The sequence below is a fragment of the Schistocerca piceifrons genome, chromosome 8 (assembly GCF_021461385.2).
Source record: "Schistocerca piceifrons isolate TAMUIC-IGC-003096 chromosome 8, iqSchPice1.1, whole genome shotgun sequence".
Taxonomy (NCBI): Eukaryota; Metazoa; Arthropoda; class Insecta; order Orthoptera; family Acrididae; genus Schistocerca; species Schistocerca piceifrons.
In genome coordinates, this window is record NC_060145.1 from 461,379,939 (window position 1) to 461,395,715 (window position 15,777).

The window sequence follows — 15,777 nt, forward strand, 5'->3', positions numbered from 1 at the left end:
GCTGTGAATTCTCTGAGAAATGGCCCAGTCACATCTCATTTACATGCCACCCTTGACACAACTTGTCAGGTGTGAGTTGCATCTGCACAATGCCCCCAGAGAGGCTGACAGATCTTGTCTCACACGTGTCTGCCACGCCACAACTGGATGCACACATCTATGCCAGCTAACTATCACACCCCTCAGTACTCTGTACTCCTGGTAGGTGTCCTCTGTGATGACACCTAGTGAAATAACATCTCTGAGCAGGGACCAGAGATGGAGTAGTGTGATATCTGTGCATTCCAGTCAGGTTTAGACATCATTGAAATTCAGGTACATGTTGTATTGTGTGCTACTAATAAAATATTAGTATACCAGAACTGTGTCATATAAATTGATGTGGCTATTCCTACATCCTACATCCTACTAGGCAAAGTATCCACAAGTTTAACAGGGAAGGTGAGACATGACGACACAGGCAAAAACTTCAGTAAAAAACAAAGTATATTCTATGGTATGGGAAAATTTTGAAAATTAAGGATATTCTACGGTACAAGAAAATTTTGAAAATTAAGGCTTGGAAGAGGAATAATTTTACACATGATCTCTTTACATCCAAAATTTTCCTGTGCCATACAGTAACTTTTGTTTTTACTGACATTTTTAGCTGTTTTCATGAATGTTTAAGCCTTTCCTGTTAAAAGTATTTGTTCATGCACTTTTTTACACTACTTTTATTGATATTCCCCTTCACATACTTCTACAGTCCCTTCTCTTGACCATATACCTATCAGCAATCCACTAATTAACAGACAAACTAATATTTCCTTTGAAATTTGTCATCTGGTGACTTCCGAGGTCCTCTGAACTTTGCGTGGCTTCTGCAGTAGACACAAATTTGGTCTAAAAGTCAAAGATTCACCTCTTCTAGGTTAAAAGTAGTCCTGGTACAATTAATAATTTTAATTGATGGCAGCGATTAAAATGCTATGGGGAGCTATTCATAATTGAAAGCTCCAAATTTTGAGGAGAGTTGTCATGTGCAACTGAAACACAAAATAGTGAATAATATAAGCAACAACTCTCCCTTCATTCAAAAATCTCTCTTAGAAAGTGCTGTAACTTCTGCTGTCATCTAAGGCTGAGCCAAACACACAGCAATGTACTGTGGGTTGCTGTCATACCTGTACGCCAGCAACACAACCGCAGAATCACACTGTCAGTAACTGCCACGGTACCAGGTTGCACTACCATTGCCTTATGCAGCACTGCCGCCACTGGCACTCTCAACTCCACAGCTCATATGCCACTAACATGCTGTCTCAGTATTCCTTCACCATATGGCTTTACAGGGTGCCGCCCAGTTGAAATCAAGAGTTCACAGTTCTCGGGTTCTCTGGGCTTAACATCGCCCGTGCAAGTGGCCCTTCAATCAGAGTCGCAGTAACTGAACGTAAGTACACTCCAAGTGTTACACTGCCAACATCTGTGGCCCACCAGTCAGAACCTAAGGTCTTGTACACTGCATCTGAGCAGTCGAGTCATCGTGGGTGCGTCAACTGTGGACTAGGTCTATTTATGAACATTTTCTGGCTATGTCTACCATACCCTATTAGGAGAGGCCAGTATATGTAACTCAGTGACTATGCTACCATAAATGAGGCTCATACCTCAGAAGATGACGTTACAGTTAATCACGTCATACTACTATCAGATCAGGACAATTTTTAGTTGGAATATTCTGAAGTTGCTTTATGTTGAACTTGCTTGATGTATCGTGTTAATAAAATTGCATTGTTTTTCGGCTAATTGGACACATTCATTCATTAGTATTGTGCACCACCCACAACAAGACTTCACAGAAAGGAAAAAAAAATTAATATAGTTAGTCTTATCCTTAAGACATCTTGTAAGACATGCTCCATGTCTTACAAGATGGACTGTCATGTGAATCACATCTAGTCCTGTTTCTAAATTTTACTAAAGCACAGTTACTGACATAGTGAAATAAACATGACACTGAACTGTTAACAGCATTAACAGTTGAAAGAACGCAATTACTCATATAATTCCCAGTGATCATACACAATTCAGACATAAGTAATTATCACTGATGTTAGTGTTGGAAAGTAAGGAAAAGCAGTACCTTATGTGCATTCTCCAGAGGTTCAGCACCTTTGATAAGAATCCCATTAAGGGCTCCGACACCCGTACCCACCATCACCGCCGTAGGGGTAGCAAGACCGAGGGCACACGGACAAGCGATTGCCAGAACATTCAAGGCACACTTGAAAGCATACTGGAAGATAATCTCCTCCTTATTGAAGCCAATCTTGTGCTCCTCCTGTACAAGAACAATAATGATTACTGAAATTGAATTCTTCTGCATAGCATACAATGTGTGATCAATGATGGTTATTATTTTACTAATTGTGTTATGAAAGGAAGTAACTCTTAACAGCATCATTGCCTACACAGAACACATTTTCCCAAGGATGAACTCTGTCACAGCACACAAATACCGCCCACAAACTCTACTATTGTACCAACAGCAGAATTGTATAGGTTCCTCTCTCTCACAGTAGTTCCTTCAAAATATATAAGTAAGGAGTCTTCAACATTTCTTCACATTCCATTTATTTATTTTCATAAAAATTTAATGCACTTCCTTATGTATATTTTAAATGAAATTACAAACTGATGATGACATTTGATACTATTTAATTCAAATCTACATCAAATCCCTTTAGGAGGGTGTCCTATACAGGGCAGTAGGTAGAGTAATTAAAAAGAACTGTGGAATTCCTCCATGAGCATGTTTCTATGCCACACAGTTTTTGCAAAAACAGTCCAATATGAAGTGTAGAAATATGAAAACATATACAAATAGCACTACCCAGAAATGTAGAGATCTTTTATTGTTTGGAAGAATTAACGTAAATCTGGGTGAACATATCTTATCACATTTGATATGAAAACTAACAATGGAAAATGTGGGACAGAATAACAATATGAATTCTATTGGATAGCTACTCATCACATAGGAGGAATTCAGAAGTAGGCAGGCAAAATGAAAATTAGATTGTTGTATATTACTCTGACAAAGTGCTTCAGCAGATGGGAAAACACACACACACACACACACACACACACACACACACACACACACACACACAGAGAGAGAGAGAGAGAGAGAGAGCGAGAGAGAGAGAGAGAGAGAGAGAGAGAGAGAGAGAGAGTTCTCCTACTGCTGATTTGTGAGTGGATTTTTTATCTGTCCATTTACAAGGTGATATAATAGTATTCTCCCACTAAAGGCCGAGTATCAACATAAAACAGTTGACTGAATTGTCTGTCTGAAATGGCTCAAGTGTAACATTAGTTCATGTATTTCTGGCAGTCCTTGTTTTGAAGCACAAAGTCAAAACTCACCCCAACTGGAAGTAGTGCCAGATCGACATATCCTGTGATTACCCAGCCGAGGAGCGTGACAGATGACACTACTACTACGAGTGGCACAAACACGCCAGCAATTCTGTCTGCTAGCTGTTGAATGGGTGCCTTAGATGTCTGAGCTTCCTCCACCATTCGTACAATTTGAGCTAATGTCGTTGCTTCTCCAGTATGTGTGGCTGTCATTAGCATAACACCATTCTGGTTAATGGAACCACCTATCAGCACCGAACCTGTAATAAAAAGTGAGTAATGTTTTCAGATATAAAATACACTTAACTAGAGCAGGCATTTCCTGCAGGAGAAACAGCAACTGTTGAAATTAAGTTTATTATGATAGTTGCAAGTCACAATCAACATGTTTCTTTTTACCAGTTTCACTCTATAATTTTACAAAATTATAGAATGAAACTGGAAATAATAAAACATACAGATTGCAACTTTTGGCCATCATGATAAACTTAATAAAATGTACTTTCAGGAATCACATGGATAAGTAAATTCATAAAAATCTAAAAGGACAAAAACATTGCAGTGGAAAAGAACACATTCACGCTTCCTCTCCTTCACCAGGTAACTAACACCACAAAAATGAATGAGGTGAAGAAATGTTTGCAGGAAGATTAAGGTTTAGCATCTCATCAGACAGATGATTAGAGATGATGCTCCAATAAACTGGACGAGTTTTGGAAAAAGCAACATTCCGTTTGCAGAGACTATGATTGACTTATTTTTATTTTTACTGTTTTTATTACATCTTCAGATGTTATGGATGGCATTTGATGAACAAGTGTTCATATGCTCATCAAATTTATCCATAGCATCTAAAAGGTAGCCTTTGAAGGCCAAAACCAGTTACGATTGTATCCCAAAAAAGTGACAGATTCAAAAATTAAAAAAATAAATAAATGAAACTGGAAAAGTAAGACACAACTGTGTGCATCTTTCAGCTTTAATTCGAAGTGCCTTACCACAGCCATGAAATGGTAGACTGGAATTTGGATTCCACAGCTCCACTGTCTTAATCACAGCACCATTTCACTTGTAAGCAAGACTGGAGTTCAATATCCAGTCAATAGTGAACTAATTACAGTGAAAGTACAGTTCAGTATGGCAGGGGACAAAGGAACGAAATGGTTTTAGTTCTACTGAAATAACCAATCAAGTTCGTTTTTGAGTGGATCTCTTCTCCTTTGAAATCAAATTAAAAATATTCTGAAGAAAACAGACCAAATTTGCAAGACTTGCTCTGGTGCTCCTCCATTTATAAAGAGAGCTCATGAATAATTGTATTTACTGGAAAATACAAGCTTGAACACACAACTGAGCTGATAAGTAGCAAATGTATTCATAATAGAGAACAGTTATTTATCTTTGTTTAATGGTGCCATCTGGAGGCTGTCGAGAAAACAGAGGTTGTTACAGTGTTCCATCAAAATAATATATAAACAAATGAACAGAGAGAATTTAGCAACTTATGCATCAATAAAGAGGCCCTAGTTGTTATTTTTATGGGAGAATGTGGCAACCTCAATTTCTCTCTATCAGTGGTTCCTAACCTAGGGGTAATAACCCCTCTGAGGGGGTAAAAACAAAAGGTTCTGTTGTGTTTCAGTCATGAAACTACATTGTTTTTAAAAGATCATTGCAATTTTTTACTATTTTGTAAGAGTGTAATACAGATTACATAAGTTACTAAAAATTACGTTTTTTATTTCAGAACTAGCATTAGCCCGTGAAATAGTGTGGTGGACATCACAGCATGTGAAACGAATGTATGAAAATCATCTTCACACAGTCTGCCACAACACACGTACTTTCTACTTTGTACCATGCATCTATGGCAGTAAAATTGAGATATACGTATTACATATGTTTAATATATCTAAAAATAAAGATGCTGTTACTTACCAAATGAAAGCGTTGGTATGTTGATAGGAGACAATAAAAAACACACAAACACACACACAAATTTCAAGCTTTCGCAACCCAAGGTTGCTTTGTCAGGAAAGAGGGAAGGAGAGGGAAAGACGAAAGGATGTGGGTTTTAAGGGAGAGGGTAAGGAGTCATTCCAATCCCGGGAGCGGAAAGACTTACCTTAGGGGGAAAAAGGGACACACACACACACACACACACACACACACACACACACACACACACACACACATATATACAGACACAAGCAGACGCTTTTGTTTGGTAAGTAACAGCATCTTTATTTTTAGATATATTTTTCCCACGTGGAATGTTTCCCTCTATTATATTTACATATGTTTAAAATATTTCATGAAAATGCCTTGTGCGAATTGTAGTAAGTTCTTTCAATAGACCAGAAATTGGTTCATTAATCAGTTTCCAGCAATAAATGAACTAATTGACAGCACAACACAATAGTAATTTTGAAATGGCTATTACAATGTTGTAGGGCCTACAGATTATTATTATTATTATTATTATTATTATTATTAGTGGCAGTAATCAGATACAAAGCATTGGTAGCCTGGGAAGTCTTACAGATTTGGTCATTTCAGAACTAAGTAACCTGGCAATCAAGTGAATTACAAATAATGAGAATAGTGCAGACATTATAGCAAAGTCATAAGGGAGAGGAATAGTGCAGAGGAAAAATGTTTTATAACAAGAGTCTGCTTTCAACATCTTTTCTGAAGAGGAGTTGTAGGTCGCAGTGAGAACTATTTCATCATTCCAGAAAAAAAGGGGTGATTAGAAATAAGCAGTACCACACGACTCGTTACACTGAGGCTTAATAAAGCACTTAAGGAAACTAAATATAATTTACCTTTTGTCATTTAACACTCTCTGTACCAGGCCTATTTTATGCACCCGTCCCTAGAAACCGGGCAATTTTACCAATATTAAAAAAATTACTGCATCAAATCTACTGTTTGGATTGTGGCAAATTTGGTACCATCTTGAAGCTGCAAATTTCTACTTTAATTCTGAGTGAAAGAAACTACTTTACAATGCACAGCTTTAAGGTACAGTTATAGAAATCACTTAGATGTTTTAAGAATTTAGAAAAAGTCATACGAATAAGGGAATACAATTGTGATTTATTTTTAACCAAAATTGTGGCACTACATTACATGTTTCTGATAGTATACAGTATTACATATAAATTTCACACAGAATCATATTGTTTTTTAGTGTGGAAAATTTTAAAGCAAGGTTCCAGGCAGAGTGCAACGCCACACTGTTCACATTCGTATCGTGTCTCTTTGCGAGAAGCCTTGCCACTCTGTTTCTTGCTCCTGGAACTGCACACGTGACACACACGAGCAGCATACTTCTTAGTAGTTGCAGGTATGTGCTGCAAAAAATGTCTCTTTGTTAGCCGACCTACAGTTCCTTCATTTCTTGGAATGAATTCAAGTGTGTCGTCTTCAACAAGCTGAACTGCAAGCACTGTTATAAAGTCTGTTATTGTAATTTTCTTCCTGTGCACTGCATTGTACAGCCAAAATGCATTTGATACTCCCATAAGCAGCAAATGGAAATATAATTTTCGCCACCATTTCACAGTTCTGTGCTGGAACGGATTGTACTGCAGGCGTTGGTCTCCAATATCCACTCCAATTTTATTGAGGTTGTAATCAAGTACCTGAAGTGGTTTCAATACTACAGACCCATTTCTCTTAGTATGCGTACCAAATGTTGCTTGATGCCTTGTAGACAATGTATACACATCTCTCTTATCTTTCCACTTCATTGCCAATACATTATCTTTACGCCGAAAAGACATTTCGCCCTTTTTCAGCTTAGCAGATACTAAATCTTTAGGCAATCCTTTCCTGGATTTGTTCACAGTACCAACAGCTCCAGTGCCTTTCTCTGCCAGTTGCTGAAATAGCTCTGGACTGGAATAAAATCGATCTAAATACACAGTGTGGCCTTTGTTCAGCAAGCTGCTGTCAGACAACAATCGCAAAATAACCGCAGACGAAGAATTGTCAACAATATGCTTACCAGCATAAACTTCAAAATTTACAACATAGCCACTACTGGCTTCAGCAACAGCATATACTTTCAGTCCATACTTATGAGGCTTATTTTGCATGTAAACACGGAAACTCACACGACCTCGAAATGGGCAAATTCCTTCATCAATTGTCACTTTTTCTGAGGGACGATATGCCTGGATACATCGCTCCTTCAAATTATTATAATATGGCAAAACTTTGTAAAGTGGATGAAATCCATCTTCGCCTGGTTTTTTCTGATTTGAATTGTCAACAAGATGCAAGCATGACAGTATCTGAGTGAAACGCAAACGGCTCATGACATGGGGACAAAAGTTACAACTAAGAACAGGATTAGTGCTCCAATGGTCCGCAATTTTGGGCTTTTTCGAAACACACATGTGGAAAATAATACCCAAGAAACGCCTCATCTCACTTATAGTCACTGGCTTCCACGAACTCAAAACTGAATGGGGCTTCAGATTATTTCCTCTTCTTTTCTTCTGTATTGTCTGTGATGCATACAAATTTGTCTGTCTCTTGAGTTCATTTACGTCACTGTCAGTAAGGAACACTTTACTGCAATCCAGTACAGAACTCGACTCATCAATATCCACTAGTATCTGCCTGGGTGTCGTGTTGACAGGCAGAGGTCGGTAGGTGTCAACTGCAGTCCACTCACTGTCTTTCGGATACGGCACAGCTGCTGGATTTGAAGCAACACCTTCAACATCATTCTCGTGTTCATCTGAAGACAAACTGTCATCAATCTCGTCTTCTAAAAAGAATATCACATTATGTGTAACTACATACATCGTTTACACATGTTCAACAGATATGTGCGTACTGCACAATTACGTGGAAAATTCGGAAATACGTACCTTCAAACACACCATTGCATTCAGAATCGTCTGAATCACTCTCTACATTATCCAGAGTGTCGCTATGATTGATCAAATCCGCAATTTCTGCGTCTGATAAACCGCGCCGAAACATGATGACAAACAACTGAATGATATACAGACTGAGAACGCAAAGATAAGTTTTAACATGAATTACAGCGCTGCCGTGACATCTATGGACGCATTTTGTTAATAAACATCTGAAAAACGTATAGCGCTGGCCAAACCCGTAGAAATAACGTTGCAGTGTTTTGAATGAAATTAAATGTAGCGGCCCGTAAATTTTACGGGCTTGGTGATTTTCGCGCGATCCCAGGCCCGTAAATTTTACGGGCTTGGCGCTTAGAGTGTTAAAAAATAAAAGTATTCAGAGAAAATTATTCTTAATTTTAAAGTGTATTTAGCACTAATGTCCATGACAGCGTGGGGAGGGGGGCAGGGTTAGTAGGGTACTAGCTAACATCTGAGTGCACTCACAGGTAGTGGTCTGAGAAGGGCTGGGAACCACTGCTCTATGTTCTCCATTAAACAAAGATGGATTATTGCTCTCCCACTTGTGTTACCATATTTCGTATGTATCTACTCGCAGCACACTAGTCCGGTCTTTTGTGGGTCAGTTTGGTATTAAAACAAAAGACAACAGGCACAAAGCCAAAATGTTAACCATGCTTTTAATGTTCAATAAATTCTTAGCAGCTATGGAATCTTTCAGAAACAAACACAATTATTGACCAAAATACTAAATTCTGTCTTTCATAATAAATCCACATATGCTGATCCCTACTTGAGTATCACTACCTGACCACTGTAGAAACTCAGAAAAATGCACTACTGTCATAAAAAAATTTAATCTTCAAAAATAACCAAAACTATTTAAGATGAATAGGAAGTCACATTTTGACAAAAGCCCTGTATGATTTCACACTGCATATTCAGCTTCGCCAATATTTATAGAGAATACCTGATGCAGTGAACACTTCTATACGAATTAGAAGAACACAGATTGTGTCCATTTACATGAAGGATGAAAGAATGAAAGCACACAATTACAGCCAAAAATCCAAAGCACTTATTTCTCTCAGGATGCTGGAAAATATTCTACACTTGAATATCATGTCACTTCTTTGGGATATGTTGGATGGTAGGAAACGGGAAAGTGCATGGCATACACCGAAAAAGTGTCATAGTACACACTAGTGAAAACAACCTATTTTTGAGTTCTGCTCAATGTTTAATGTGCTTGACACAGTGACATCATATAGGTGCTCTGGTAACTTGAATGGAAACAGGTAAATGTAGCGGTCTCATGAAACACTGTTTGAAAATTTAAGCCAGTAGTTAAGGGGAGTTGGAACACCGTATCGCAACAATGTTAAATTTGGTGACTTTGCTGCCTGTATTTCAGGAGGCACTGTACCCACTGACATGAAACTTTTACAGGACATTAACCTCTATCTTCTGAGTCTACTGAACTACAATAATTGCATTTCAGCCACTGCTTTTGGAAACACAATTTTTTAATTACATGGTTAAAATTTTGTGTACATTTTTTGTACACTAGCCTAAATAATTTTAATTATACACAACTTTATGTTGTTCTTTTAGTTCAGTAGACTCAGTATATGTATGTTATTACTCCCTGAAAATTTTGTATTTGAAATGGTTTCTGAAATTTAGGGACAAATGCAACAGAAAATGTAAATTTTCAGGAACAGCTGCTAAAGTTTAAAAAAGACTGTAACTCACGTAATATATGCTTAATTTTATATTTTTAGTCACTCAGAAGCACATTGCACCATACATTTTCCAAGTTTTTGCTTCTTTTCTTCTTTCTGGACTCATTAGTGGCCAACTGTGCTGCATACTTTGATTTATCAATGTGAACCGTGTCCATCTGTTCAAGTTCTATGATGCAATTTGCTCCAGGATTAACGCCGATATGCTATAGCACTTTCACCCTACCAATGTTGACATCATTAAAAGCAATAACAGCATCACTGACCCCCTCTTTAGTGTCTTCATTCCAACAAAAACATTTTTTGATAAGCAAATCCATATAAGATTATTGAACAACTCATTGGGATTTTGAGTATGACCATGCAGACACTTCTTTAGTAATTCAGGATTTGCCAGGTCTATGTAAATAGGTTTTATGATATCCATGACTGCTGCTGGAATGGATTGTTTATGGCTGTATGAACTGCCTGAGTACTGGGTGTTGCGGTAATTGCACCATGAATCAGGTCCAGGAGGGCAACGGTGGTGTACTGGTTTTTCAGCAGCTGACTGTCTGTGGAAGAGGGTAGCCCATACTCCCTGCTTCATTTTCAACAGATCCTCAGTATTATTTCTAATGGCCATCCCATAATACTGCTGTAGTTCATCAATCATTTTGTTTGTCAGCCTGCTTCTTATGCTTTTACCGTCAGAAAGTTTCTTGTCTCTCAAATTTTGTTTCAACTTCCTCAGCATGGTGCCTATCCTCGTCTGGACATTAACTTTTATAACACAGCAATCCACAGCCTTCTATATAAAAAATTACGAATTTTATTAGATCTTGAAGTAACGTATGTAAAAATTTTAACATTTTCAACCAGTGTAGATTATATTTTTAAAACAAAATAAAATACTTCCCCCATGTGGGTTTATAAGTGATATAAATATCATTTTATTCAGAAAATTACAAATTTTATAATGAGATAAAAATCCAAAAATGTGAAAAAAGATTATTTTCTGTTCTAACTCCCCTTAAGGTAGACTGTGGAGCAGTCTTACTACCTCTAGACTACATTGCATGAGGTTAAGATAGGAGACCATAGGGTGGGTATTTCAGTACATAGTGAGTCATTTTTCTGGAAGATAAATTATTCTTCTGTCTTTGTTTTGTAAACCTAGGCTTATGGAGAAAGTTGCTCTAAATACTGAATCTTCTTGCTACTACTTTCATTATATGTTAGTCATTAAACTTTTATTCTCCTAATGTAGTTCACTCCTTACCTGTTTTCTTTGGAACTGGCATTGATTCTCCAGTGATGAGAGATTCATCACACATTGAATGGCCAAATATAACTTTACCATCAACAGGAACTTTAGCACCAGGAACAACCTGTAATAAGGTGACAAATGCGTAAGACAGACCCCAACATCAAAAGCATTTAAATGATGAAACACCAGAGAGAGAGAGAGAGAGAGAGAGAGAGAGAGAGAATGAATTTGTGTGGACAGTAGATTCTTCTTCAATACCAACATTCACTGTTTCCAAACACATATTGAAACACTCATATTACCTTCAAGACATCACCTCGCTGGACTAAGTCAACACTGATCTGCTTCTCTGATAGAATGTTGAAGTCATCTCCAAGTGTCACAAGAAGAGCTTCTGTTGCCTTTAGTGAAAGCAACTTTGACAGAGCCTCTGACGTTTTACCCTGCAAGATAAAGCCATTTTGGCAGCATTATAACCAGTAAAATTTATCACTAAAAGTGTACATAACAACAACAATTTGCAAGTCAGAAACACACGATTTATTGTGTATTGTATAACTAAGGTAAGAACATTAAATGCAACATTTTAATGATATATTACAAAATCTGTTAATGCAAAGAGTAGTCTGCCATGTGACTGATACAAATAAGATAGTCAAGACCTTCAAGGAAAAATTTTTGTAGTTGCCTACAGAACCATGATTGTACCCAAGCTTGCACCTCTTTGTCTGAAGCAAATTTACAACTATGAATGTCTTTCTTCAGAGCAATACAAATATGTAAATGCATGGGGAGAGATCAGAACTGTATGGAGGGCGTGTAAAGGCTTCCCAGCGAAACTTCTGCCACATACTCAAAACCATTCTGTCACAAGGTAATGTACACCCACTCATTGTAGACAAGTGAGATAATATTAAGCTGACAGACTGTGAAAGGCCTAGAATGCAAAACAAAAGACACGTAATTGGCTTGAGAATATACAAAAGTTGCTCAAGAACTTTAGAATGTGCAAAAGCTGCTCAAGAACTCAGGAAATGCATATACAACAGAAAGCTGCTGATGTATTGGAGAAAGACGTCCTCGTGATGTTTCCGATTATGAGTGCAGGAATAGCTGCACTAATTAGGTGAAGGTTAAAAACATGATGGTAACTCGCAAATTATTTTGGCTTTGAGAAAGTGCATGCACAAAATAGTTTCATATGATGTGTTGTTCAGAGAAGATGGAAGCAAATAGGAGACCTTCTAAAATAATTCAGAAAAAAGCAAAAGCAACTACATGTACCTTCACAAAGCATTCAAAAGAATGTTGTGACATGGTACACAAGTATTTGGTTTCAAAATTACTACAAGTCATTGGTCACAGTATAGAGAGAATTCTCAGAACTTACATTGGTAGAGCAAAAAATGGATGGAAGATGTTATCTCAATTTTTGCAAATAATTTGACAGGTTTAATGCCAAAGACAATTTAGCTTAATTTTCCACAAATGAAGGTCATTACTGTAGAACTCACCACATGGCTGAGAATGAAACAAAATATCTTTGTCCAAACTACCTATATTCAAAATCTTCTAAATCTGGAAGTTCTTTGCCAATTCCTTTGAAATTTTGACACAATATTGCGTTTGAATATGAGTGTGTTTTTATATATCTATTTTTTGAACATTGTTATGAAAAATCTCAATAAGTTCTTGACCAATTTACTTCAAATTTTTACTGTAATAAATGTTTGCAATTGTATATATATTACTGAAATGTTAGCAAACAAGAAGGTTCTGTTTATGGCTTACCAGGTTATGATTAGAATACAACTACAGAATCTGAATTTGCAACAACAATAAAAATGCTCAAGCTCAAAGAGGGGGGAGGGGGTGGGGAGGAAGAGGAGATGGATGGAGAGGGGAGGGCAAAATGGACATAGAAAGCAGAAAGGAGGAGATGGACAGAGAGAGTAGGGATGAGGTGTTGGATAGACTGGGGGGAAGGAGGAGAAAATTAAGAAAAAGAGGAGGAGGAGACAGCGGAAACAGGGGGAAGAAGGAAATTAGTATATTTATTTAATTCCCACAGATATTAGAAACATGTGCTTTCTCTATTCTTTCTTTTACATTTAACCAGCCTGAACCACAGCAACGTGAGGCTGTGAACAGCTAGTTCAACATAAAAATAGTGTGTGATATGTATTTAGGGTTTTGTAGGGAAAGAATTGCAGCTCATAAAGGATGGATCTACAAACAATGTTTTAATGAAGATTTTTAGTCTTCCTTTCTATAGTCCATAATGGACACCTGGCTAAAATGTGATACCTGGAAAATTAATAAGTGTATTTCAATTGTAGAAAAGAAAATAGAAACAATAAAAAATCCTCATGAGCTACATCTGTGGAAGGCAGAGATCATGAGAGCTCAGAAATGAAAAGAAAGGAGCTTCTTTAGAAACTCTTAAGTTTCAATTTGCAAAGACACTAACTTGTCCTGACGTTCCAGAAACTTTTACTATAGTCACTTACTGGTGCATAATCTTGGTATTTTTGACCATAATAGTGAAGAGTCTGCAATGTTTATGTGGCTTCAAGGGCTTTCTTTAAAGAGAATCATTCTACACTGAATCACATGTAATCCAACACTTTAGTAAGAAATTGAACAATGACATGAAGGATATTGTAGCATATTCTGACAGAAGTGGTAGACAAAACAGGAATTCCAAAAAGACTATGGAAAGAAGTTAATCTTGCTAGCAAACAGGTATAGTGTTTTCAACAACAGTATTTGACAACAGTCTACCAAATGATGTTGATTTTGCTGTCACTGACAAAATTTAACATTTCTGTGTCTCAACACTGGAATGAGTTCGAGCTTCAGAGTGAATAAGAACAGTGTTTCAGGCGGTGAGAATGCAGGTACCGGCTGTCAGGGTTAAAAGGATTGTTATTCACAGAAGTGAAAGCAGAAGCAAAATGTAAGACCAACTCCACATTTACAGAATTAGTACCAACAACAGAAACATCAGCAGCTTCACAAAAAACAGCTAACTGACAAACACACACATATCCATCCGCACATACACAAGGCACAAGCAGATATTTGTAAAGGCCAACAAATGTCTGCTTGTGTCTGTGTATGTGTGGACGGATAGGTGTGTGTGTGTGTGCACGAGTGTATACCTGTCCTTTTTTCCCCCTAAGGTAAGTCTTTCCGCTCCTGGGATTGGAATGACACCTTACCCTCTCCCTTAAAACCCACATCCTTTTGTCTTTCCCTCTCCTTCCCTCTTTCCTGATGAAGCAACCGTTTGTTGTGAAAGCTGAATTTTGTGTGTATGTTTGTGTGTCTATCGACCTGCCAGCGCTTTTGTTTGGTAAGTCTCATCATCTTTGTTTTTAGATACAATTAAATAATGTTATACACATCAGTCACATAAAACCATTTAAAGAAATCGTAGAGGATACCACAGTTATTGGCAACCAACCAGGAGGTGAAAAGTTACAAAGTGTAAAAAGAAGGAACCTGGAACTGGCGAGCAGCTTAAGGTGCATGATGCACTGTACAGGTTAAGGTCACGTATATGTAAGTTGTATAATTTTTTTTTTAATATCATGGAGTTTGTATTTTTTTTCCATTGGGATATTTCTTCTTTTGCGAAACTGTTAATTTTTTGTGTCATTATAACAGATACTGTTTTTTGTGGATTGTGCTTTCTTGGAAGGAGGGAGAGAGTGATAGAGTAATTTTGTTCTACAGGTGGTGAATACATAAGAACATCCTGTGGAATGTGGATGGTTCTGCTGTTCCTACACGTCTGCAAGGGCAAAGCAGGTCATGTAATCGTTGTTCAGCCTCTACAATGGTGTGTGATGTTTTAGAGACAACCAGATGCGTGGCTCACTAGTCATAAATGGACCTAAAAACAACATGGGAAATCAGGGAAAGTAGGAATGAGGTGCATAAGTTGGAGAATGCCTTTTCAGAATTATACAAGAGGCTCAGGGGAATATTTTATTTAGGGAGAGCACCAGGTGTTGCAGTTCACTTACAGTAAATTAGGGTGCAGTTACCACAGTTGGTACACACAGTTCCTCAATCTAGGAGTCAGTGGAAGAAGGGCTGGGTAAATGCTGGCCAAAAACTTTTAAAGACAACATTTGGAGCAGCACATGAAGAGAAAGTGCAGGACTTAAACAGCACAGTTGTTCTGGTTCAGCAGATGGCAAGTTCCATTAAGGGTGCCACAGAGTGCCACACAATGTGGTTATCGAACTTAGAGCAAGGGGTGTTGAATAACACAGGATTAGTATGGGAATTAGCAGCAGAGGTAACTGGGGATGACAGCAAAATGAGGGAAGTGCTCAATAGCGATTTGGAGAAAATACAGAAGCAATTTAGCACATTAGACAACGAACTGAATGTAGCGAGGTTGTTGCATGGACTAGCATACCAATTTGGGATGCTAGGAGTGAAGTGACAATATTACAGG

General features: G+C 37.6%; 1 protein-coding gene across 5 annotated transcripts in view; it reads right to left on the minus strand.

Annotated features, from left to right (window-relative positions):
- Positions 1-15,777, minus strand: part of LOC124711163 (copper-transporting ATPase 1) — a 524,020-nt gene that overhangs the window by 219,335 nt on the left and 288,908 nt on the right. For all 5 annotated transcript variants that reach the window (XM_047241073.1, XM_047241077.1, XM_047241076.1 and 2 more), the window contains 4 exons: positions 11,606-11,746; positions 11,316-11,424; positions 3,415-3,668; positions 2,129-2,326 (listed from right to left, as the gene is read on the minus strand). In XM_047241073.1, the coding sequence (XP_047097029.1) occupies positions 2,129-2,326; positions 3,415-3,668; positions 11,316-11,424; positions 11,606-11,746 (702 nt within the window). The remainder of the gene's footprint in view (positions 1-2,128; positions 2,327-3,414; positions 3,669-11,315; positions 11,425-11,605; positions 11,747-15,777) is intronic.